This window comes from Chiloscyllium plagiosum, unplaced genomic scaffold (genome assembly GCF_004010195.1).
Source record: "Chiloscyllium plagiosum isolate BGI_BamShark_2017 unplaced genomic scaffold, ASM401019v2 scaf_11050, whole genome shotgun sequence".
Lineage (NCBI taxonomy): Eukaryota > Metazoa > Chordata > Chondrichthyes > Orectolobiformes > Hemiscylliidae > Chiloscyllium > Chiloscyllium plagiosum.
Genome location: NW_025211829.1, coordinates 1 through 25,000, shown reverse-complemented (window position 1 = coordinate 25,000; position 25,000 = coordinate 1). Strand labels below are relative to the sequence as shown.

The 25,000-nt window shown below is 39.7% G+C and overlaps 1 protein-coding gene and 1 non-coding gene across 4 annotated transcripts; both read right to left on the bottom strand.

The window, feature by feature from the left end:
- Positions 1 to 216: 216 nt before the first annotated feature.
- On the bottom strand, positions 217 to 285 carry LOC122547142. The gene has a single exon (XR_006310900.1). It is a non-coding gene; the product is annotated as a small nucleolar RNA SNORD49 (small nucleolar RNA).
- A 2,783-nt stretch (positions 286 to 3,068) lies between these two features.
- LOC122547141 (ubl carboxyl-terminal hydrolase 18-like) lies at positions 3,069 to 24,477 on the bottom strand. Of its 3 annotated transcripts, XM_043685725.1 has the most exons (7): positions 24,330 to 24,477; positions 19,371 to 19,466; positions 18,625 to 18,783; positions 15,173 to 15,304; positions 12,204 to 12,271; positions 8,698 to 8,749; positions 7,172 to 7,697 (listed from the first exon to the last, which is right to left on the bottom strand). In XM_043685725.1, the coding sequence occupies exons 1-7, from the start codon at positions 24,387 to 24,389 to the stop codon at positions 7,695 to 7,697; spliced, it is 570 nt and encodes a 189-aa protein (XP_043541660.1). In that variant the 5' UTR covers positions 24,390 to 24,477; the 3' UTR covers positions 7,172 to 7,694. The 3 variants fall into 3 exon arrangements, with proteins under 3 accessions (XP_043541662.1, XP_043541660.1, XP_043541663.1); XM_043685727.1 differs by lacking the exons at positions 7,172 to 7,697; positions 8,698 to 8,749 and adding an exon at positions 3,069 to 3,575; XM_043685728.1 differs by lacking the exon at positions 18,625 to 18,783.
- Between the last annotated feature and the right edge of the window lie 523 nt (positions 24,478 to 25,000).

The window sequence follows — 25,000 nt, the reverse complement described above, 5'->3', positions numbered from 1 at the left end:
AGTCCTCACTTTCTCCCAGTTTTTCAAAAGGTGGCCATGACACTAGGAATCATGGACTTTGCACCCACTTGATGTAGAATTGAAGTACAACATTTAAAGAAACTGACCAATTAACACACTCCAGCAGAGGTATCAACAGTTAAAATAAAATAGTAATAATCAGTAATTTCATTCTTCAACTCAGGATTTGTTAAAAATGAAGTTTCATATTTTAAAAGTCAGAATCAGAACAGGATCATCAGTTTTCAAATCTGACAGCACTTCCTATTCGGTTTTATCATTAAAAGGAGAAATAAAAGGCTTTTTACAAGCTCAAAATATCCTTTGCACCTCATATTAATCGTGTTTCCTATGCCCCTGCAAACTTAAGTGATTCCTCACATCTTTGCAATTCAATACTAACGATACACAATTACAGACAAAAATACAGAACCAAGTACAAAAAACAAGAATTGCAGATGCTGGAAATCTGAAACAAAAACGTAAAGTGCTGGAGAAACACGTCAGCGAGCATCTGTAGTGGGAAAGCAGCATAAAGGTCACAGGACTTTTCCAGGAACACATTTTCAGCTCTGATCTCCAGCATCTGCAGTCCTTACATTGGCAGAATTGCTTTCTCCAGATTAGATCCCATACGGTGTGGAAATAGGCCCTTCGGCTCAAGTCCTACACTCAAAAGAAACCCACCCAGAACCATTTCCCTACATTTACCCTTAATTAACAGGCAAGTTTGCAAGGCCAATTCACCTAACCTGCACATCTTTGGGAGGAAACCCTTGCAGACATGGGGAGAATGTGCAAACCTCCACACAGACACGTGCCCGAGCGGGACTTCAACCCGGATCACTGGCGCTGTGAGGCAGCAGGGCTAACCACTGAGCCACCGAAGCACAAGAGGGGAGGCGAGGTTACACTCGGAACCTTTCATCAAGGCAGATGCTGCCAGACCTGCTGATATCCTCCAGCAATTCCTGTTTTATAAAAGTGATTCATTCATGCGAACGAAACGAAAATCCCACCGTGCGCCTCCTGAACCTGCAGCAGATAAAAAGTGCCTTCGCCTCAAGTTGCGCCATACTGGCTCCAGCCCTGAACAGAGGCGCCTATTGATTGCGTGGGAGGGCCGCGGTTCCCCCGGATAGTGTGATGGGTGAAGAGCCGCATACCCAGTTCCCCCACTACCCCCCCCCTCCCCTAGAGACCCGGCCGCCATCTTGCCGAAAAGAACACGTGCGACCGAAAAGGTCCCCGGCAAAGTAATGGAACCCGACACGGGGCTCAGACGGAAATTCCGGCGAACTAGCCTCCGGAAGTCAACAGCGAGGTGCGGGGAAGATAACGGGAGACAGGCGGAGGGAGGCTACGGCGCAGGCGCCCGATCTTCGCACACGCGGTGGTAGAGAACAACGCATACGCCCCATCGGCACGGGGCCGGGGGTGAAAGAGGGAAACGGCGCAGGCGCCGGACCGGCACACGGGGGAGAGGGGAACAGCTCATGCGCCGCATTGGCGCAAAGAGAAATAAAGTGATCAGCGCAGGCGTGGGTCCGGCACACATACCGTGACCGGGAAAAGCGCAAGCGTTCCTTTCACCGTGGTGCCAGCAGCACCCCGTCCACTCAAAACACGCGGTGCGTTTCCACTGGAGAATAATAAGTTTGTGAAACTCGAATCATTCGCTGAGAATACACTTCAACCGCTATCTCGTAACGAATTACCATCATGACGGCAGCTCGCGGGCCGAGCCGCTTCTTCGTAGAGCGGAATACAGACCATCCGTACAGAGTTAGCGACACCCTCAGAGAGACTGTTGGTGTCGCTGGTTCCTGTTCTTATAGGCTCGGCTGGGCGCGTTCCGTGACGTCACATCAGAACTTTAAATTAAACTTCTAATCGTGAACACACACCAGCTCGGGGATGTACATCAAATTTAAATTGCTGCGCTGTTTAAAAAAACTCGATATGTACCTTCATTTTCAATATTGATTTATGAACGGGGCAGTGGAGGAAAGTCATTTCCGCTCTGTTTAAATCGGGCGCGCGCGGGGTTGAGTCACGTGATGGTTCTGAATGATCTGAGTAGTTTAAGTTCGCATTGAAGCTTCTAGGAGGCGTTGGCTGTTTATGTACTCGTTTGGATCAAAATACCAGGATTCTGCATCCTTTTCTAATTATGCTTTACTGAGTCCCAAAATATGTACTGTGGCCTTAATTATTTTCCGACCTCAAAGTTCCTGCAGTATTCCCTAAATTTTTTTTTGCTTCTGCAATGCTTTGCTGTAAGAATATTTTAAATTCAGGAATGGGATTTTGCTATTTGAAGTCACGTCAAAATAAACTCCTGGTGCTTTTCAAAACTTCTGGAAATCTTGCTTTGTAACAAACTATGCTGTCCTTGAAGTGTTGAGCTTGGGCTTGATTCATCATCTTGTCACTTAAATTGTGCCAAGGTGTCTTTTATATCTATCTGAGATGTTTCAAATTGAGCTTGGATTAATGTCTTATCTGAAAGATAGCTTTGCTTCTTGCACTGAAGATCGGGAGTAAAATTTGACCTTTGGAATGTAGTAAGGAAAAATGGTATTGTGCTGTCGTGAACTCTTCATGGAAAAACCAATTGAGACCTTTTGCTATAGGAAAATTTAAATTATTTTAAATTGCTATGTTTATTATTCCAACCATTCTGTTCTGAAGGGGGGTCACTGGACTTGAAACCTTATCAATGTTTTCTCTCCACAGCTGCTTCCAGATCTGCTGAGCCTCTCCAACATTTTCTGTTTTTGTTCCAGGACACAGCAGCCTGCTTCATTGACACCACATCCACAACATTCCCTCCCTTTCCCACTAACAAACAATAGAACCAGTGTGTTTGTTATTTACAAGATGCACTGCAGAAATTGATCAAGATTTCTTAAACTTCATCTTCCAAACCCATTACCACTACATTTTGAAAGACAAGGACGAAACACTGCTATCTGCAAGTTCCCCTCCAAGCAGCTCACCATCCTCACTTGAAAATATGTTGCTCTTCAGTGTTACTGGATCAAAATCTTGAAATTCCCAGTCATAACAAGACTGTTTGTCTGTGTGTGTAGCTTTGAGAAGGCAGCTCACCATCACTGCCTTGTGATAATAAGGGATGAACACTAAAAGGCATAGCCAGCAAAGCCATGTCCCATAAATGAATTTTAAAAATGTTTTCTAAGGTGATGTTCTGAAGGGGCTATTGTTCATTTTACATTGGCTCCACCTATTCTACTGATGTCGCACAGTCTTTTGGGGAGCCTTCTACTTGAGCTTTCAGTGGCAGTGAATATATCGACTAACTGCCTCAGGTCTTAATAAGTATGACTGTCCAAATGTTACATTGATTGTTATTATGCAATAAACCCCTTGTATCTTAGAACAATTGATCTTCTGTCGGCTCTCCGCAGTAGTATATGCTTTACCATTAATTACTAAATAGATCCAAGACATAGCAAAGACAAAGGAGGATTGGTGGCGGTGAACTATCTCAAACAATTCTTGACAACTTGTAGAGATGACAAATACCAAAAGTTGCTCGCAGTGATCATCTATGAAAATGCCAAAAAATAAACTCTTTTAATTTGTTTATATTGGAGAAAATGATATTCCAATCATCAATAAGCCAATTCCATTAGAAATCCCATTCAGGTAGTATAATTTTAATGCATTGGTGTGAGCATGCACAATTATACAAAGATGAGTGAAAAGAAGTAAAATTAAAATAATATGTAATGTTTACAAGTTTTATTTTAACGTAATAAAATGGCCTGAGATATCATGAGCTGCAATGGCACTTTCAGTTTAACAAATTTACAATGCTAGTGTTAATTTTAATCTTGATTGTCTATCACACTTCCATCCCACCCACTGTTTAATTAAAATTTATGTTTCTTTCATTAATTTAAAAGCAGTTAGATTAATTCTGTTCGAGCCTTCTACATAGAGTCATAGAGATGTACAGCACGGAAACAGACTCTTCGGTCCAATCCGTCTATGCCGACCAGATATCTCAAACCAATCCAGTACCACCTGCCAGCACCTAGCCCATATCCCTCCAAACCCTTCCCATTCATATACCCATCCAGGTGCCTTTTAAATATTGCAATTGTACTAGCCTCCATCACTTCCTCTGGCAGCTCATTCCATACACGTACCACCCTCTCTGTGAAAAAGTTGCCCCTTAGGTTTGTTTATATCTTTCTCCTCTAACCCTAAACCTGTGCCTTCTAGTTCTGGATGCTCCTACCCCAGGGAAAAGACTTTATCTATTTATCCTATCCATGCCCCCCCATGATTCTGTAAACCTCGATAACGTCACCCCTCAGTCTCCGACGCTCCAGCCTATCCGACCTCTTCAGCCTATTCACCCTCTCCCTACAGCTCAAATCCTCCAACTCTTCACTTTCAAGGAGCTATCAACCTGCATTCCAAGGTCTCTTTGTTCAGTAGGGCCTTACCATTAAATGTATAAGTCCTGCTAAAATTTGCTTTCCCAAAATGCAGCACCTCACATTTATCTAAAACTCCACCTGCCACTTCTCAGCCCATGTTTCATTCCATAATTAACATGTATGTTCTGAAAGTCTTTTTGCACATTTGTCCCTTTTGGTTGCTAAGTTAACTCAAGATAACATTTGTGCTGTGCCCGCAGCAGAGTACAAGCAAGCACCTTTATGACAGTTTGGCATACACTAGCAAATATAATTGTTTGAGTTAAGAAACAGATCAAGTTTCAGTTTGTTGCCTTGGGCGAAGATGTTTTTCCATAAAAACTCAAACTAAAACACAAAGTGCTGGAGACACTCAGCAGTCTGACAGCATCTGTGGATACAGAAAGTAGAGTTCTGAAGAAGTACCATATCATATCAGACTTGAAGCATTCATTTGGTTTCTCTGTCCACAGATGCTGCCAGACTGCTATGTTTCTCCAGCATTGCATTTGTTTCAGATTTCCAGCACTCTATTTTGCTTTTACTCAAATGGAAACTAACCCGGAGACACCACAAATCCACCATAGAATTATTTATAGTGCAGAAGGTGGACATGCAACCCACTGATCATTCATTCAAATCAAGAAAATTCAGAAAGACCTAATTGTACAACAGCAATTTATATTTATGTAGCATGTTTTATCATAATGAAGCAAACCAAAACAATATAAGAGCATTATAAAACAAATCATAACACTGTGCTATATGAAGTGATATTTGATCAGAAGAACAAATACAGTACTTGATTAAAACGATAGATTTTTAAGGAATGTCTTTGAGGAGGAGGAAAGGGAGTTAATGAGACAGAAAGGTGTAAGTAGAGATTCAGCGTTTGGTAGCTATGGGCTTAGACATAGCTACCAATGGTGGAGATATTTTCAGTTGGGTACACATAAGGACAGAATTAGAGTGCAGATATCTCACAGGGTTGAAGGAGATTAGAGACCTAGCAAAGGGCAAGGTCAAAGATGAGAATTTTAAAATCAAGACACTAATCAAGAGTCAAAAATCATAAGGTCAGCAAGCATAGGGAAAAGGAACTTGCAGCTCTTTAAGGTATTGACAATAGAGTTATAGATAACCTCCAATTTACTGAGAATGCTGGAGACAAACCAGAAGCAGTTGTACTTGAGGTAACAAAGGCGTGAATGGAGGCTTCAGCAGCAAGTGAACTGAGTCAAGAGTGTGGCCAAGTGGTGTTGCAGAGATTGAAAAAAGCAGTCTTATTGATGGCATGAATATGATGCTGGAAACTCATTTCAGGGTCATATGCCATATCAAGGATGTGAATAGACAGACTTTGTTTCAGACTGTTGCGAGGAAGAGGGATAGAATTGGTAGTTATGGAATGGAATTTGGAGCAGGAATTGAAAACAATGGCTTCAGTCTTCCCAATATTTAACAGGGGGACATTTCTGCTCATCCAGTGCAAGATGTTGGATAAGCAGATGGATCATTTAGTAACACGGTATGAGAGAAATGGCAATAAGGTGCTGTTGCCATCATATAAATAAAAACCAATGTCATGCCTTTGGATGATGTTGCCTTGAGTCAAATGTTAATGAGAGTAGGAGGGGACTAACTAATGATGCCTGGGGTGGTACCAGATGTAACAGTGCAGGAGCAGAAAGAGAAACCAATGCAAATGTTTCTTTGGCTATGATTGTAAAGATAAGGATGGAACCATGTGAGAGCAGTTCCACCAGCCAAGAGATATTGGGGGAGAATGGTGTTGTCAACTGCGTCAAAGGCTGCAACAGGTCAAGAATGGTGAGGAGGGAAAGGTTACCATTGTCACAAACAGAATACATTTGTAACTTTCCTAAGAGCTGTTCTGGTACTGCGGCTGGAATAGAAACTTCTCATTCAGTGATTTCCATTGAGTAAACCTAAAGGAAAACTAACATTAGAGCAAAAAAAAGTAAAATAAAATGTAACAAGCAATACTTTGCTTAAATGTGTTGTTGTGTTTTACAGATCTTAACACAAGATCTTTACAACACAAAATACAAAATCTATTCATTCACTTTTCATACAGTTTTGCTAATCCTTCTCACAATATAACTAATCAGCAATACTTTTAGTGTTGACAATCAAGTGTTCAATTTTTAAAAATTATATTAGTCTTCACTCAAAAGTCCATTTATTACTTGTTAAACTAAACAGTGATTGTTGACGGATGTGTCAGGGTATCAGAATCAAGTCTAACATTATTATCCATCCGAGCAGTTCCATCCAGTATGGCTTATTGTGAAGCTTGCCAACAATGGAACTCACTCTTCCTCTAATCTGAAGACTGAAGCCAATTGACTTTTCTGGCTCAATAGGCAGAGCCTATGGTGGATTCTGTAGTAGAGACATCTTACTATAAGCCAGTTTAGGATTTTAAAACTTAATTCAGGTATTTTTAAAGGCGGGGAAGGGTGTTTGAGGGTTAAGAAAAACTAACGAGGTATGGATATCTGAAGTAGTCATGATTTGGAGATGCCGGTGTTTGACTGGGGTGTGCAAAGTTAAAAATCACACAACACCAGGTTATAGTTCAACAGGTTTAATTGGAAGCACACTAGCTTTCGGAGCGACGCTCCTCCATCAGGTGATGAAGGAGCGTCGCTCCGAAAGCTAGTGTGCTTCCAATTAAACCTGTTGGACTATAACCTGGTGTTGTGTGATTTTTAACTTTGGATATCTGAAAGTAGTTTCAATATCTTTGATAGGAATAAGCTTTTCCTCAATCTTTCATCAATACAGAATATTTCATTATAAAATGCAAGTAAACATCTTGCAAATTTTATATTTGTTTGATATTTTTCAGGGTGTGTTGAAATCACAATATATATTTGGAAAAGGATTTGAGAATCAGTTTGCTTTTAATGGTTTCACTAGCATTTCTCATCTTCTTGGTAATCCAAGACTATTTTTAATAAACCAATGTTTCAAAATTGAAAAATGTTGTGAATTTATTTAGCATTCAGACTTAGTATGAAGTTTTTCATTCTTCTTTTCAGCTATGTCATAATTTAATTAGGAAATATTAATATCTGCAAGCAGGTAGTACATTTTATTGAAAATCTATGCCAAAATGATAAAGTGATTTTGGCTTGGAATATGTGTAGATAATATCTCAAAGAACGAAGAAGGGTGTTGATCCCAGGTTGGAAGACAGCAAGTTCTGCATTACTACAATGAAGGGAAACAAAAGTTATTAGTCTCTATTAGTTAATATTTACAAATGTAATCAATATTAAAGATGCAGAATTAAAAGTAAATGCAACATTATATCCTATAAAGGAATTTCATTTATTTGCATCCATGGAGGTATTCTTCTGTTTTCTATTTATGTGTGCATGTGAGCACATAGATGCTGAGTTCTAAAATATCACTAATTATTGGTACAGAAGAGGGTGGGCCTTAGGCTAAATATCTACAAGACAAAGGTCTTTTACCAGCCTACTCCCGCTGCACAACACCGACCCCTGTCATAAAACATGGCAGGCCTCCAGACAATATAGATCAATTCCCATTTCTTGGGAGAATCCTCTGAATGGGATTCATGATGAAAATCAGTACGCCTCCAATGTGACAATGCAGGCTTTGGCCTTCTGAGGAACAGAGTGGTTGATAATGAGGACTGCAAATCCAGCACCAAGCTCATAGATAAAAAACTTATTGGTGTAGTATAAACCCAAATCTTTTTACAAGCCTGGCTATGCAACTTTATTAATTTGAATGCATTCAATGGATTTCCTCATTTAGCAAGTACTGATAACCAACAGAAATAAAGATATAAAGTTTATATCTAAACATTTACAGTTGGCACATAATATTCAATGACCTATGATGTTTTTTCGAAAGTAAGTCATAATAATGGGTTCCATTCAATTTATTGATGCAAATAATGCAGATTAGAACATGATGCCATTTAACAAATTTCCAACAGATTGGTTATGTTAAAACCAATGCCAAAAATAATATTCCATCTTCACCTCTATAACACCATGATACCGAAGACTTTTGCATGTTTGTATGTGACAATAACAGTTGTATTATCATGCATGTACCCAAAGTTAGAGTAAAAAGCCAAGCTCAATTTTCAGTGAGTAACTTTTCAAAATGGATTGAAACCAGGATTTACTTTGTAAACTTATCATAAATATTTGAATGAGTTATGGATGACTACCTGAAATGATTGATCCATCCTCTTGTAAAAAAGAAGATAAGCTACTCCGTTTCTAAACAAAATGAAAATTGTTAAACTGTGATAGTATATAGCGTGTTACATATATTTACATCCAGTGCACTACTGTTAATCACGGATCCAAGTGTACAGACAAGATATTGTGCTGATAGTAGCATAGAAAAGTTTTGAGCATCAGCTTAGCAATTTTACCACAGCCCAGTGGTGGCAATGAGATGCTACTTCTGTGAACTGATGAAGGCAATGAAAGAAAAGTGGGTACTTGTTACATGGTTGGTTCACATGTACTGATCACTGGTTGTAGGCTAGTTTCTAAGTACAAACATCATCACACATGCTATTTTCCATGCCCACTGGGAAAGACGTGCATCACAATTGATCTGATAAATAGTACTGCAACAGGAGTTCTGGAATTTTAAAAATTAAAATTCATTTTGCCTTCTGTAACAAGGCCAATGATGGGTGATAACATTTCCTCCATGATAATCCTCAACACTGGTGCCCCCCAAAACTGCGCATTCGGTCCCCTACAATACTCCATGCACCTGATTGTGCGGCCAAATTCACACCAACCCCATTCACAAGTTTGCTGATGACAGCACCATTGTAGGTCGGATCTCAAACAATGGCGAGACTGAGTACAGGAGGGTGATACAGTGCTTAATGGCATGGTGTAAAGACAACAATCTCTCCATCAACATCAGCAAAATGAAGGAGCTGGTCATTAACTTCAGGCAGTGGAGTGGCAGGCATGCTCCTGTCTGTATCAATGGTGCTGGGGTGGAGATAGAAGTGTCAAGTTTTTGGTAGTGATGATCACCAACAATTTGTCCGAGTTTACTCATGTTGATGTGACAGTCAAGAAAGCACAACAACACTCCCAGGAGGCTAAGGAAATTCAGCATGTCCATAAAGAATGTTACCAATTTTTATAGATGTACCACAGCATAGTATAGCAACTGCTCTTTGCAAGACTGCAAGAAACTATAGAGTTGTGAACACAGCCCAGTCCATCATCGAACTAGTCTTCCATCCATTGACTTGATCTATACTTCCCTCTGCATTGGGAAAGCAACCAAGAAAATCAAAGATCCCTCTCACCCCGGTTATACTTTCTTCCACCCTCTTCCATCTGGCATATAAAGGTTTGTATACAGGTACGAATAGATTCAAGAACAACTTCTTCCCTGCTGTTATCAGACTTTTGAATGGACCTCTTTATTGTTAATGTTGATCTCCCTATGCACTTTTTCGGCAACTGTAACATTGCATCTTACACTCTGTACTGTTACCCTGATGCACTTGCACAGTACGATCTGCCTGTTTAGCATGTAAGGCAACACTTTTCACTATACCTTTGTACACATGACAATAATAAATCAAATCATTTTGGCAGATGTCTAGCCTGAAGTATTAAAACATATCGTATTATTGAAACTATTTGTGTAAGGTTGCACTGCATGTACTGCTACATTTGTGGGTCTTCTCTACCCTTTAGAATTTGTTAGCCTGTAATGACCCTTACAGATGAGCCCGAACACTCTACATCTTGGTAGCACTTTCATCAACTAGGCAGATTTTCAGTAATATATCCTAGAAAATGAAAAGATCAACATTTTATTAATTTGTTGTCTGTCTGTATTTGTCTAAACAGTACAAATAGTGTTTTTTTTATAAGTGTTTCTTTCCTCGATTCTTAGCAATGCAGCAACTGTCTTGTCTGGACTGCTTCTGTGAGAAATTCAAAAATAACTTTTCCAGATATGTGGTGGCTACACTTCCTTAAAGGTTTCCAGTAGTCGTGAGAATTACAGATTTATTTGGATTAACTTCAAAATAACTGCATACATATAACAGGCTAAAACTTTGTGGAATAATCAACAATACTGACAATGGGGAGAAAGCATGCCCAAGGCTTTATGATGCTTATTTGGTGAAAGAGGTGGAAAATAAAGGAGAGGTGTCCTGTATCCTCGCAGTGAGTGAAAGCCCCGCAGACATGCACTGACTAGAAGGAAGAATGACTACAGAAGTCAATGCCAGGAGCGTAGACGCAACGAGCTGCAAGTAGAGGTTTTGTGATCTCAGACAAGTGGTCAAGGTCAATGAGTGCATTGTCAAATGCCATGTTCTGGTCAACTGCATCTCTATCCTCAGCTATTGCTCAATTCCTCTTCACTCACCTAAGTGAAACCTTAAACAGATTGACAGTGAATTAATCAAGGCAGCCAGTCAAATATAGTCACAATACCTTCTGACAATTCCCTCTCCCTTGCAGGAGACCATGCATAACAAAAGGCAGCAGGAATTAAAAGCACAGGGATAGCCCGTGCATATTTCAACTCTTATGAAAGAAAGGACCATGCACTGGTTGAGTTGAATGGCTTCATTCGGTGCCATGTGTCCGATGTAATTGTTACTAATAAGTTATAATAAGTTTAAAGGTTTTGTGAATTGGGGACTATACCACCCATTTCTTAAACTACAAAAATAGTGTCTTCAATACAGATGTGCTCTGGATCCCATATTTTGTAAAGGTGTTTCTGCAAGGATCTAGGGTGCAAGGCATAGAAACTGTTTAGCCCAACTTGTGCACACAAATGTTTTTCTACTCCCCTCAAGTTTCCTTCCTTATTTGGAAACATGGAAACCTATCATCATAACCAACTATTTCCTTCTCTCGTATGTTTGTCGAACATTCCATTAAATGTACAGACACTATTCACCTCAACTGCTTCCTAGTGGATGTGAATTCCACACTCCCACCATACTGTTGGTAAAGAAATTTTAAAAATTCTTGAAGCTAAAAGGAAAAACATCTTCATCTTTGTCGCAACTACGTATTCATCATAATTTGCAATCTTTGCATGATATATGGTATTTACCTTATTTTAAGTATTTTTGAGCATTTCCATTTTGATGCTTGTGTTTGAAAACAATTTGTGTGAATACATTTGACTTTAAAGGACAATTCTTGAAAATATTTCTATTTCTTAAATTCCAAATCCTTGCTTTGCAAAAAACGGTTTAAAAAAACCTGAATTTTAGTTTTACAATTAAAGTTGGCAATAATCATCTCATGCATACAAAATTATGAGGGGCATGGATAGGATAAATAGACAAAGTCTTTTCCCTGGGATCAGGGAGTCCAGAACTAGAGAGCATAGGTTCAAGGTGAGAGGGGAAAGATATAAAAGAGACCTAAGGGGCAACTTTTTCGTGCAGAGGGTGGTACGTGTATGGAATGAGCTGCCAGAGGATGTGGTGGAGGCTGGTACAATTGCAACATTTAAGAGGCATTTGGATGGGTATATGAATAGGAACAGTTTGGAGGGATATGGGCCGGGCGCTGGCAGGTGGGACTAGATTGGGTCGTGATATCTGGTCGGCATGGATGGGTTGGACTGAAGGGTCTGTTTCCATGCTGTACATCTCTATGACTCTATGACATTCAACAAAGATAATGGAATGTATTGCAATAACCTTACATTTGAAATTCACTTTGATCAGATGAAGAGCTGGATCCAAATGTCTTTTTAACATCGTCCCATGTTGCCTATCAAAGCAGAGATCAACAGTATTCATAACATAATTGAACTTATACAATCTGAAAATTCATATGCTGCAGCATTACTACGGATGTAGGTTTGCTCGCTGAGCTGGAAGGTTCATTTCCAGATGTTTCGACACCCTACTAGGTAACATCTTCAGTGGGCTTCAGGTGAAGCACTTTACATGATTCCTGCTTTCTATTTATATGTTTGAGTTTCTTTGGGTTGGTGATATCATTTCCTGTTGTGATGCATTTCCTGTGGTGATGTAATTTCCGGTTCTTTTTCTCAATTGTACAGAAGCAGTCATCCCAATATCCACAAACGAAGCTGCATCAGAACATTATTTCAAAGAGCCAACACATACTGCAGCACTGAGGATCTCTGCAGAGCAGAGGAAAATCACCTATACCATGTATTCAAACGAATGGGTACCCAATGAACACAGTCCACTGATTTCTCAGCAACAAACCCAAACAAGCCGACAAAACACGTCCAGAAACCATAACTACTCTCCCATATCAAAGACATCTCGGAAATGACTGCCAGACTACTCAGACCCTTTGGCACCGTGGCAGCCCACAAACCTACCAACACACTAAAACAGCAGCTAATGAACTTGAAAGACTCTATACAGACAACAAGTAAAACTAATGTCATTTACAAAATACCGTGCAAGAACTGTAACAAACACTACATTGGACAAACAGGCAGAAAACTAGCCACCAGGATACGCGAACACCAACTAGTCACAAAATGACATGACCCTCTCTCACTAGTATCCTTATATACAAATAAGGAAGGACACCACTTTGACTGGGACAACACATCCACTTTAGGACAAGCCAAACAGAGACATGCATGAGAATTCCTAGAAGCATGGCATTCCAACCGGAACTCTATCAACAAACACATTGACTTAGACCCCATCTACCACCCCCTGAGAAAAAGAACAGGAAATGACTTCACCACAGGAAATGACATCATCAAACTAAAGAAACCCCAAATATATAAATAGAAAGCAGGAATCATGTACTGTGCTTTACCTGAGACTCACTGAAGATGTTACCTAGAGGGTGATGAAATATCTGAAAATGAACCTTCCAGCTCAGTGAGCAAACCTACATCCAGAACCTCAACTTGAGCTACAAATCTTCTCAAAGCTCACTAAGCAGCATTATTAGTTAACTAACACAGGCTTTTGAGAGATCTTGTGTTAATCTTGATTTCTGTAATGCTTGGCCAAGGCTCAATCAAAATCCACTTGTGTATGATAATAGCTCCAGAAGAATAATTATTAACTGAACAAAAAAATTTTTTAAAAAGTTTCATTCCACAGATATGTCACAAATCAGTACATATGGGGAGAGGGGTGGACATTTCATAGGAATCACCAGGCGGAATCCACAATGACTAACAGTAGCCTAGATCATATGTTGAAAAGGAAGCATTTGTCTTTACTCAGAATAGCAGCAATGTCTGGATTTCACATTGTTTTGTGAGTGAGCAAACTATAGACGATTTTATCAGTGATTCTATATTTCTCCCTGGATACACTGTTGAGGACCCCAAGAATGTGATCAAAAGGAAACCTTTGAACGAATGAGAACTTCTACCGTTACACTTAAAGCCTTTTTGGTAAATCCCTTGAAAAACTTTTATCTTGCTTATGATTAGATTAGATTCCTTACAGTGTAGAAACAGGCCCTTTGACCCAACCAGTCCACACTGACCCTCTGAAGAGTAACCCACCCAGACCCATTTCCCTCTGACTAATGCACCTAACACGATGAGCAATTTAGCATGGCCAATTCACCTGACCCACACATCTTTGGACTGTGGGAGAAAATCAGAGCACCTGGAGGGAACCCACACAGACACAGGGAGAACATGCAAACTCCACATAGACAGTCACCTGAGGCTGGAATTGAATCTGAGACCCTGGTGCTGTGAGGTAGCAGTGCTAACCACTGAGCCACCATGCTGCCCCTTGTTGTGTGATGAGGTTTTTAATGATGTAATGATTTCATGATTATTGCTAAATGTCCTTATTGGCCAGAAGGAGTTATTTTATATTTGTAAAAGTTAAAACTTCCCCATTTTGATAAGGCATAACATCTTTTAAAAATAACATTCTCCAAACCTTCTTTGTATTGGTAAGTTCATTTTTTTTCCAATCATCATAATTTATCTCACCATCTTCTTCTCTCCTTTAAATATTCCATACTATCTCTTTTTCTCAAAATCAACCCTTGACCTCACTGTCTTTGTATGTTACCTCCCAATTTCCGACCTCCTTTTCCTTTTCAAAGTCCCTTTTGCTGCCTTGAAACTCATGGATGTCATAGGCAGAACCCAATGTTTGTGTACACATTTTGTAAGTTTGGGACAAAATTGACTGCATGTGTCCACTTCAGATATTGAAGCAGAAATTCCTAAATACAACTAATATAAACATGACTCTCCCATACACAAGTGATAGATAATTTGAGATTTTAATTATGTCCGAAGATTTTTTCAGAGTTTTCAAATGGCTTCAATTGTAAAGATTTCAAGCAAAGAGAAGGAATACTTTTTAATCAGTCATACTAGTAAACCAAGTCATATTTTGGAATAAGGAAATGTAATTTTGACACTGCATTACATCATAATGACAAATAAATTAATTGGCTAAAATTGCATGGAACTTCAATAACCTATTTGCCTGATAATGTGCAAGATGTACCTGGGATATCATTCTTCCTGCTAATTTATTAGCAAGATCGGCAGACTGTACTTCAGGTAGCCAGGCAGTGTCCACAAATAACCAATCTCAAGTAGCCCATAACAGAAGCAATTGTATGGTCTGAACAATAGGAGGAGTGTTTAGTTTAAGTGGTCTGTATTTAAAATATATGAGTACTTACCTCCGTAACACATTCATCATCGAAACAGTGCCATTTTCTTTTTTCAATGTTCTTTATATAAACATAATAATGGCCAAACGACACGAAGTCCTTATGCACAATCACAGATATGAGTTTGTATTGTGGGATGTTCTGCAATGGGAAAATCAAGTTTTTTAGTAACAACAGATGTACAGTACAACACATTTAGCATTTAAAAATAGCCCATGCTACAAAAGGCATTTTTGCTGATGCAGGGTAGAGGAGTTGAGAAAGAGCAATCAAAGTTGAGTAAATTGTTCTCTTTTAACACTGGGGAGAAAAAGATGGCAAGATTGAATTGTCTCCCTAAATTACTCAATTCAGGCTGTTGCTTGAGGATCTACCTTCAGTCACATGGCAATCATTTAAAGCTAGATTAGAGAAACATCATTAGGATTTGTAGAGATATGATGAGACACGGGCATTAGGCAATTTATGAATGACACTAAAGTATTTCCACTTATTGCATTGGGGAAACAGGACATTAGATGAACAAGACAAGGATGGTAGATTTGTGGGACTCAGTGTGGAAGTGGATACTTGTGGCCAATGTTTTGAATAATCTAGAAATATAAAAAGAATCCCTACAGTGTGGATACAGGTCCTTCGGTTCAGCAACTCCACACCAACCCTGTGAAGAGTACCCATTCCCCTATTACTCTACATTTACCCTTGACTAATGCAGCTAACCTACACTTCCCTGCACACTATGGGCAATTTAGCATGGCCAATTCACCTAACCTGCACATCTTTGGATTGTGGGAAGAAACTGGAGCATCCGGAGGAAACCCACGCAGACACAGGGAGAATGTGCAAACTCCATAGAGACAGGCAGTCTCCCAAGGCTGGAATCAATCCCAGATCTCTGGTGCTGTGAGGCAGCAGTGCTAACCACTGAGCTACTGGGATGCCAGGTAAGAAAAGCATTCCCCATTGCATCTTGGCGGCAGCTGCCCCAAGCTTTAGTATGTCCTTCAGGACATAGCCCCGGATCTTGGAACGTGACACTCTGTTGAGGTTAATTCTTTGCAGTGGAAGACCAATCAGTTTTGGGCAGACTTTCACAAGTTGATTGTAGTCCAGGTGCAGTGGATGTTTGGCTTGGGAACAGACCATACAGCACTGATCCCTAAGTAACAGAGCTGTTCAGGATGAATCTTGATAAAAACTGCAGTATCTCTCCCCTAACCTTTGCCTAGGAACTATGTAACAGTCTCTTCCCCACTGCAGTCATCTCAAGAGCAACGTGCAGTGGCAAAGGGAGACCAAGTGTGCATGAAGGATCTATCGGATAATGACCCAAGAAATAGTTGATGCATTGCTGATCATCTTTTAAGATTCTATAGACTCTGCTATAAACTCTGGAACAGTTCCTGTAGATTGAATGATAGCTAATGTAGCCCCACTATTTAAAAAAAGGATGTATAGAGAAAATTGACCGGTTAGCCTGACATTGATAGTAGGGAAAATGCTCGAGTCCATTACAAATGATTTACTAGCAGACGACTTGGAAAATAGTGACAGAATCCGAGAGAGTCAGCAGTGATTTACAAAAGGAAAATCATGCTTGACAAATCTGGATGGTTTTGAGGATGGGGAGTTTATAACGGGGCACCAATAGGTGTAGTTTTCTTAGACTTTCAGAAGGTTTTGATAAGGTTCCCATATAAAAGATCAGCATGTAAAATTAAAGCACATGAGATTGGGGGTAGTGTACTGATATGGCTCGAAAACTGGTTGACACACAGGAAACAAACAGTAGAAGTGAATGGGTCTTAAGTGGCAGGTAGTGACTAGTGGCGTACTAAACTATTTCCAAAATAAATGATATAGATGAGGGAACTGAATGCAATATCTTCAAATTTGCAGATTGCATAAAACTGTGTAGAAGGCAGAACTGTAAGGCAGATGCAGAGCTGCTTCAGTGTGACTTGGACATATTGAAGGAGTGGGCAAGTGCATGACAGATGAAGTACAATGGAATATAGTGTGGATAAATGTAAGCTTGTCTACTTTGGTAGCAAAACAGGAAGTCACATTATCTGAATGGTAACTGATTGAGAAAGAGGGAGGTACAACAAAATCTTGGTATCCTTGGACACCATTCACTGAAAGTAAGCATGCAGGTGGAGTAGGTCATAAAAAAGGCACATAGCATATCAGCAGTGGGGAAAGTTTTTCTCACCCTTTATATATCTAGATTATTCAAAACCCTGGCCCCCATATCTACCTCCACATGAGTCCTACGAATCTACCATCCTCTTGTCTTGTACACCATTCACTGAAAGTAAGCATGCAGGTGGAGTAGATGGCAAAAAAGGCACATGGTATGTCAACCCTTATAATGGAAAGATTCGAGCACAACAGCAGGGATGTTTGCTGCAATTACATTTAGCCTTGGTGAGACCACACCTGGAGTATTGTGTGCAGTTTTGCTTTCCTTACCAGAGAAAGGGAGTTTTGGCTATGGAAGGAGTGCAACAAAGTTTTACCAGACTGATTCCTTGGATAGCAGTACTGGGATATGAAGAAAGATTGAATAATTTAAGACTATATTCGCTGGAGTTTAGAGCAGTGAAGTGAATCTCATTGAATCCTATGAAATGCTAACAGGACTAGGCAGGGTAAACACAAGAAAGATGCAACCAATGATCAGGGAGTGCAGAATCAGGGTCACAGTCTAAGGAAATGGGCTAGGCCAGTTTGGACTGAGAGGAGGAGAAATGACTTCATCCAGAGAGTGGTGAGCCTGTGGAACTCTCTATCCCAGAAGGTAGTTGACACAAAAACATTGGGTGTTTTTAAGAAGGATTTATATATTCGGGTTAAGGACATCAAAGGATATGGGGAGAAAGCAAGGTCAGGGTGCTGAGTTGGATGAATAGCCATGATCATGTTGAATGAGAGAGCAGGCTCAAAGGGCCTTGTGGCCTACTCCTGCTTCTATTTTCTATGTTGCTACGGTTGTGTTAGATTCAATGGAGGGCCCTCTGGAGGTAATGGCCGTTCCTGTGGCTATAACACTATGGATCAAGGTGATCTTCCTCCTGATTAATTGGGTCTGCTTGACAGGCTGTTTAAAATAAACCTAATCTTTTAGGATGACTCATTCATTATTCATTTGACAGCAGCAATGATGCCTATAATAGTGGCTTTGCCAAAGCTGCAATATTTCTGGCTCCCTAATTGTGGTGGCAGCACTAGCAAGTAGGATATTGTCCTCATTCAGTTGCCATTCCTGTGATAGCCTTCAAATAGGCCAGAACTGGTAAAATCCCATTGCCCTGTGCTGGGTTTGACCCAGAATGTGGTACCAGCAACAGAGCTGCACAACTTGAGAACAGTCAGCCCTTTGGATAGGTGGGAAGGTCAGTCACTGTGCTCCCGAGAATGGGAAAATTCACACACTTATTGCATGCATAAAAACACGCCTTGAGGTTGTGAAGTTCTTTTTCACAATTGTTTAAGCCGATGCTTTCTGTAAATTCCATAAAAGTATTGTTTATGAACGTTTTCCTCAAACTTGCAACAAAGTCAAAGCGTTTTAGCTGTAGGCAGAGTATTTCTGGCCAAGAATGCACTCTGTAGCCCTGTTGAAGAGAAAGCAATTGTCAAATAATGCAAAGAAGCATTTTAAATAATTTTCATACAAGACTAAGCATTACTGAAATAAAAGGAAGCAAAACAAATACCAAGTTTATTTGTGAATTGTATGCTACATCATTGGGAACACAGCAGTGTAGTGACAATATTACTAGATGAGGCTAATGTTCTGGGGACAAGCATTCAATTGTTATCATGGGAGGTGGTGAAATAGGAATTCAATAAGAAATGTAGAATGAAAAAACAAGGCTAATGTTGACTATATCACCACTATTGATTGTCACCAAAGCTTGTCTGGTTCACGTACGTCTTTTAGGGAAGAAAATCTGCCATTGTTACCCAGTCTGGACTGCATGTACTTTCAGATCCAGAGTAATGTGGTTGACTCTTACCTGTCCTCTGAGCAGTTACGGATGGGCAATAAATGATGGCCGTCAATAAGTGATGGATGCTCACATCCCAATAATGTTTTATTTTAAAATTACTTGCTAATACAGAAATTACAAATGCCATTTTGGCTGTTTGACATAAATGGATGAATATTTCAATTCAGATTTATTAGTTAAGTACTTACATGTTGAGTTGCTGTCTTTTCTCCACATTGGTCACAATAGCATTTGTTTTCATCATCTAAATTTTGCAATTCAAAGAAGCCATTCAGGGAATTCATCTGGTTAAACATAAATGTTTTCAATGTTAAATCAGAAAAAAAAATCTGGTTTACATATTCTGGATGGTTGCATTAAGGCAATCTAATTTTAAACATATTATGAACAGGGGAGACAATGGCTTTGTCAACAAGTTGTCAAATGTGTTTTACTTTTCAAGGTGAATTATTCCCAGATACTGCTGATTCCATGGCCAGTTTGATGATCAGCAAGCTACTGGGTATTTTGCTAGCTATGCCATCAAACCTCTAACATTATAGGTCAAAAGCTCTATTTATTTTTTAAAAGTACATTTTTTCACCCAATTTGCGTCTGTGATGATTTGGTGATAGAGTCATAGAGTTATACCGCATGGAAACAGGCCTGTTGGTCCAACGTGTCCATGCTGACCAGATACCCTAACTTAATCTAGTCCCATTTGCCAGCACTTGGCCCATATTCCTCTAAACCCTTCCTATTCATATACCCATCCAGATGCCTTTTAAACGCTGTAATTGTACCAGCCTCCACCACTTCCTCTCGCAGTTCATTCCATACACGCACCACCCTCTGCATGACAAAATTGCCTCTTAGATTTCTTTAAAATTTTTCCTCTCTCACCCTAAACTATGTTGGGTATTAAGACTAGATGACCATATGATATAGGAGCAGAATTAGACCATTCAGCCCATCAAGTCTGTTCTGCTATTCGATCATGGCTGATTACATTTCTCAACTCCATTCTCCTGCCTTCTCCCTGTAACCTTTGATCCCCTAACTAACCAAGAATCTATTATCATTGTCTTAAATAGTGACTTGATCTCCACAGAAATGAGTTCCACAGATTGACTACCCTCTGGTTGAAGACATTATTCTTCATCTCAGTTTGAAAGGGTCATGCCTTCACTCTGAGTCTGTGCCCTCAGGTCCTAGTCTCTCCCACTAGTGAAAACATCTTCACATCCCCTCTATCCAGGCCTCTGAGTCTTCTGCATGTTTCCATGAAATGCCTGTCATTCTTTTCAATTCCATCAAGTATAGACCCAGCGTCCTCTACTGCTCCTCATGTGATAAGCCCTTCAGCCATGTGATCATGTTTGTAAACCTCCTCTGGACCCTCTTTAAAGCCAGCAATTCCTTCTATAGACATGGCACCTAAAAACTGCTCACAATAATCCAAATGCGGTCTGAGCAGAGCTTTATACAACCTCAGCAGCACATCTGTGCTCTTTTACTCTTGCCCTCTTGAAATTAATGCTAACATTGCACTTGCTTTCCTAATTGCCACTGGACATGGACATTAACCTGAAGAGAATTCTGATCATGAACTCCAAAGTCACCTTGTACTTCAGATTTCTGAAGACATTGCCCATTTAGAAAATAGTCTATGCCTCTATTCTTCCCACCAAATTACAATATCTCACACTTTCCCACATTTATATTTTGTCTGCTGTTTCTTTGCCCAGTCTCCTAGCCCATTCAAGTTCTTATGCAGCCTCCTGCTGCCGCAAAACTACCCATCATTCTACTATCTTTGTGTCATCTGCAAACGTAGCAACAATGCCCTCAGTTCTTTCATTCATATTGTTTATGTATAACATGAATAGTTGTGATTCCAAAACTGACCCCAATAAAACTCTACTAGTCACAGGCTGCTATCCCAAAAAAAACACTTAATTCCCACTATTTTCCTTTTGCTAGTCAACCAATCCTCTAACCATGCCAGTACCTTGTTCTGATACTATCAGCTCTTATGTTATTTAACAGCCTCCAGTGTAGTACTTTGTCAAAATCCTTCTGTAAATCCAAATAAATCATGTCCGTTGGCTTCCCTTGATTGAACCTGTTCATTACCTCCTCAAAGAATTCCAACAGATTGGTCAAATATGACCTCCCCTTTGCGAAGCTGTGTTGACTCGGCCCTATTCTGTATTACAATGCACTTCCAAGTACTCTGCAATCTCATTCTTAATAATAATCTCTAAACTTTAAACAATGAATCAAGCCTAACCAGCCTATCATTTCCCATCTTCTGCCTCCCTCTCTTCTTAAACTGGAGTGTTATGATAGCACTTATTCAGTCCTCTGGAACACTCCCTGACTCCAGTGATTCCTGAGAGGTCATCACCAATGCCTCCACAATCTCTTCCTTCAGAACATGGGGGTGTAGTCTGTCTGGTCCAGATGATTAATCCACCTTCAGACCTTTCAGCTTCCCCAGTACCTTCTCCTTAGCGATGGCCATGGCACTCACCTCTGCCTGACTCTTCAAGTTCTGGTATGTTCCACTATGAAGACTGTTGCAAAATACTGATTCAGTTTCTCAGCCATTTTTTAAAATCCCCTATTCCTAATTCTCCAGCCTCATTTTCCAGCGGTCCACTGTCCATTGCAGCAGAGATACGGGTTTGATTCGAGCCTCAAGTGATTGTCTGTGTGGAGTTTGTACATTCTCCTCATGTCTGCGTTGCTTTCCTCTGGGTGCTCTGATTTCCTCCCCCAATCCAGAGATGTTTAGGTTTGGTAGTTTGTACATGCTAAATTGCCCATAGTGTTCAGGGATGCGCAGGCTAGGTGGATTAGCCATGGGAAATGCAGGGTTACAGAGGTGGAATGGGGGTGTGGGTTGGGTCTGGGTGGGATGCTTTTTGGAGGGACAGTGTGGACTCAAGGGGTTGAATGGCTTCCCCACTGTAGGGATTTCATGATTCCACTCTCACTTCTCTCTTAATTTTCCTATGTATATCGAAATAAAAACATTTGCAATCTATATTACAAGCTAGCATACCTCATATTTCATCACCACACCCTACCAATGCTTTTTTGGTTGTCTTTGCTGGTTTTTAAAGGTTTTTCAATCCCAATTCTGGAAAAACACACTTATTTCATTAATGTCCTTTAAAGAAGGACATAGCACCCTTACCTGGTCTCCGGACTCCGGACTCACCTCAATCTGGTTCATTCTTTAACTTCTCTCTGGGTCTTTAGGAATGGACAATAAATGCTGGCCTAGCCAGCAATGCCACATCCAATCAAGAATAATTTTATTTTTAAAATGGTGGTGTAGCTACAACCAAACTAGTGGATGGATTTTACTTAGAAGTGGCAGGCCAACGATTACTGTGGAAAATAAAAGCTCATGGTTTGGGGGTAGCAAGTCAGTATGGATAGAATATTAGCTGGGTAACGGAAAACAGAGAGTAGGCATAAGTGGGTCTTTTTCAGCTTGGCAATATTTAATGAGTGGTGTGTTACAGGGATCAGGTCTAGGACCTCAATTGTTCATAAATTTTTAAATTATTTGGATGAAGGGTCCAGAATTTTATTTTTCAAATTTGTGGAAGACGCAAAGTTGAGTAAGGAAGTAAATTATGAAGAGGACCTAAGGAGGTTCTAAAAGATAGAGATAGATTAATTGAGTGGATAAAGTTTAACAAATGGAGTATAACCTGTGAAAATATGAAATTTATTTTGGCAGCATGAATAAAAAGAGAAGCATATTATATATATGATTAGAGATTGCAGGGCTCTGAGATGCAGAAGAGTAAGGGTGCCCTGGTGCATAAATCATAAAAAGGTCACTGTGCAGTTAAAGCAAATAGTTAGAATCACAGAATCCCTACAGTGTGGAGAGAGGCCATTTGACCAATCAAGTCTGCACTCACCCTCCGAGAAGCATCCCATCCAGATCCACTCCTTCACTCTAACCCCATATTTCCCATGGCCAATTCACCAGCACATCCTTGGGCTATACAGGGCAATTCTGTTTTTTCAGCATGGCCAACTTGCACATCTTTGGAGTGTGGAAGGAAACTGGAGCACCTGAAGGTAACCCATATAACAACACAAAGAATGTGCAAACTTTACACAGCTGCCTGAGGGTGGAATCGAGCGTGGGTCTCTGGTGCTGTGAGGCAGCAGTGCTAACCACTGTACCATCCTATCATTAGAATCCCTACAGTGCAGAAAGAGGCCATTTATTAGGAACACTAATAAAATATTGTCATTTGTTTTGAAGGGAATTGAATACAAACAAAGTGAAGTTATGCTTCAGTTAAACAGAACACTAGTGAGACCACATCTGAAGAGTTTTGTAAAGTATTGTTCACCCGAATATAGGAAGGATGTAAGTGCATTGGAAGTAGTTCAAAGATCATTTATCAGACTAACACTTGGAATGGGTAGGTTATTTTATATGGAATGGTTTGACAGGCTAGGCTTCGATCTGGTAGAACTTAGAACAGTCAAGTGGCAAATTCTGAAAAACAAAAGATCCTGAGAGGTCTTGACAGGTTGAGTGCAGAGAGATTGTTTCCTCTTATGGGAGAATCAAGAACTAGGGTTCATGATTTAAAAATAAAGGGTCTTTAAAATTAGGTGTTTGCCTTTTTAAAATGATTTTTTTGAATATTACTTTTTCTCACAGAGGTTTGAGAGTCTCGAGTCCCAAAATGCTAATTCTTTGTTCTTTTTTTTAAATTTGCAATATTGATCATTTAAAGAGAAAGCATTCATATTTTGAGATATTGGTTGTGTCATAACAATGATGTGATTGGTCTTATTCAGTTTAACTTTGTAGAAAGTGTACATAAGTTTAGACTTGCGTAAATATTGATTTTATCATCAATGTCTAGATTTCAGAATTCATTGAAACTATTAGCTAAAATCAACCATTAATAATTTTCGCTAAACTGTGTCATGATGCTTGATTATTGAACAACATCCTAGAATTATCAAAGTTAGGGGAAATTGTGCTAACTAAAAAGCCATTCGAGATTGCAATTAGCATTAGGTTCAATAGCCAAGCATCAAAATCAAACATGAAGGGTCAAATCCATATCGGACTCCTAAAACATGTCACATGGGATTTAAAAAGTAACACTTACTACATTCTTATAACATTTCCCCGATGAAGGTTCGTAAAGCGAAAGAGGAATAGTGAGCATGTGTCCAATCTGCTGGAATTCATTTTGGCATTTTAAACATATTCCATATTCCTCAGTGGTTAGCACATGCAAATCATCAACAAATTTGCTCTGTAAAATAAACAGAAAATGTAGTTACATATTAATGTGCGTCACTTTTCAATTCTCTTCCAGCAGCATTGTGATTTTGGTGCAATGGATCCAAATTTGCACTCAATTGTCAAAGTGAGATCAAATGCCTTGTATCTCCAAGAAAGGTACACCAAAATATATCATAGTCTATGAAGCAAGAGATTTTACTGTCTCAATTTCCAAATGATAGAGTGTTCTTCAACAGGAGTTTGCACCGTTAAGCTGCAGTAATGCCATCAGTCACAGAAGCAGCTGATCACATAAATACATTTTCACAGACAGTAAATCGGGAAATGAAAAGCAATAAAACCAAATCTATATTTACACAGAGAAATAAATATTGGGATACACATAAGACTCTGAAAGGTTATGAACATCTTATTTCTCTTGTTAATTATTTTGAAAGTGTAATTAATTAACATTGGAGAAATGTATCAACATTTTTCAAATTCACCAAGGTTCCTTGGACAGCACCTTCCACACCTGCAACCACTACCATG

Excerpts from the sequence above, each read along its gene's own strand:
- LOC122547141 (XM_043685725.1), bottom strand. The coding sequence starts at position 24,389 with ATGCTCACTATTCCTCTTTCGCTTTACGAACCTTCATCGGGGAAATGT. Across the intron at positions 18,784-19,370 it reads AAAAGACAGCAACTCAACAT|GGCTACAGAGTGCATTCTTG; the intron begins GTAAGTACTTAA and ends TCTCTTCAACAG. Across the intron at positions 8,750-12,203 it reads GATCAAAGTGAATTTCAAAT|AAACGGAGTAGCTTATCTTC; the intron begins GTAAGGTTATTG and ends CATTTTGTTTAG.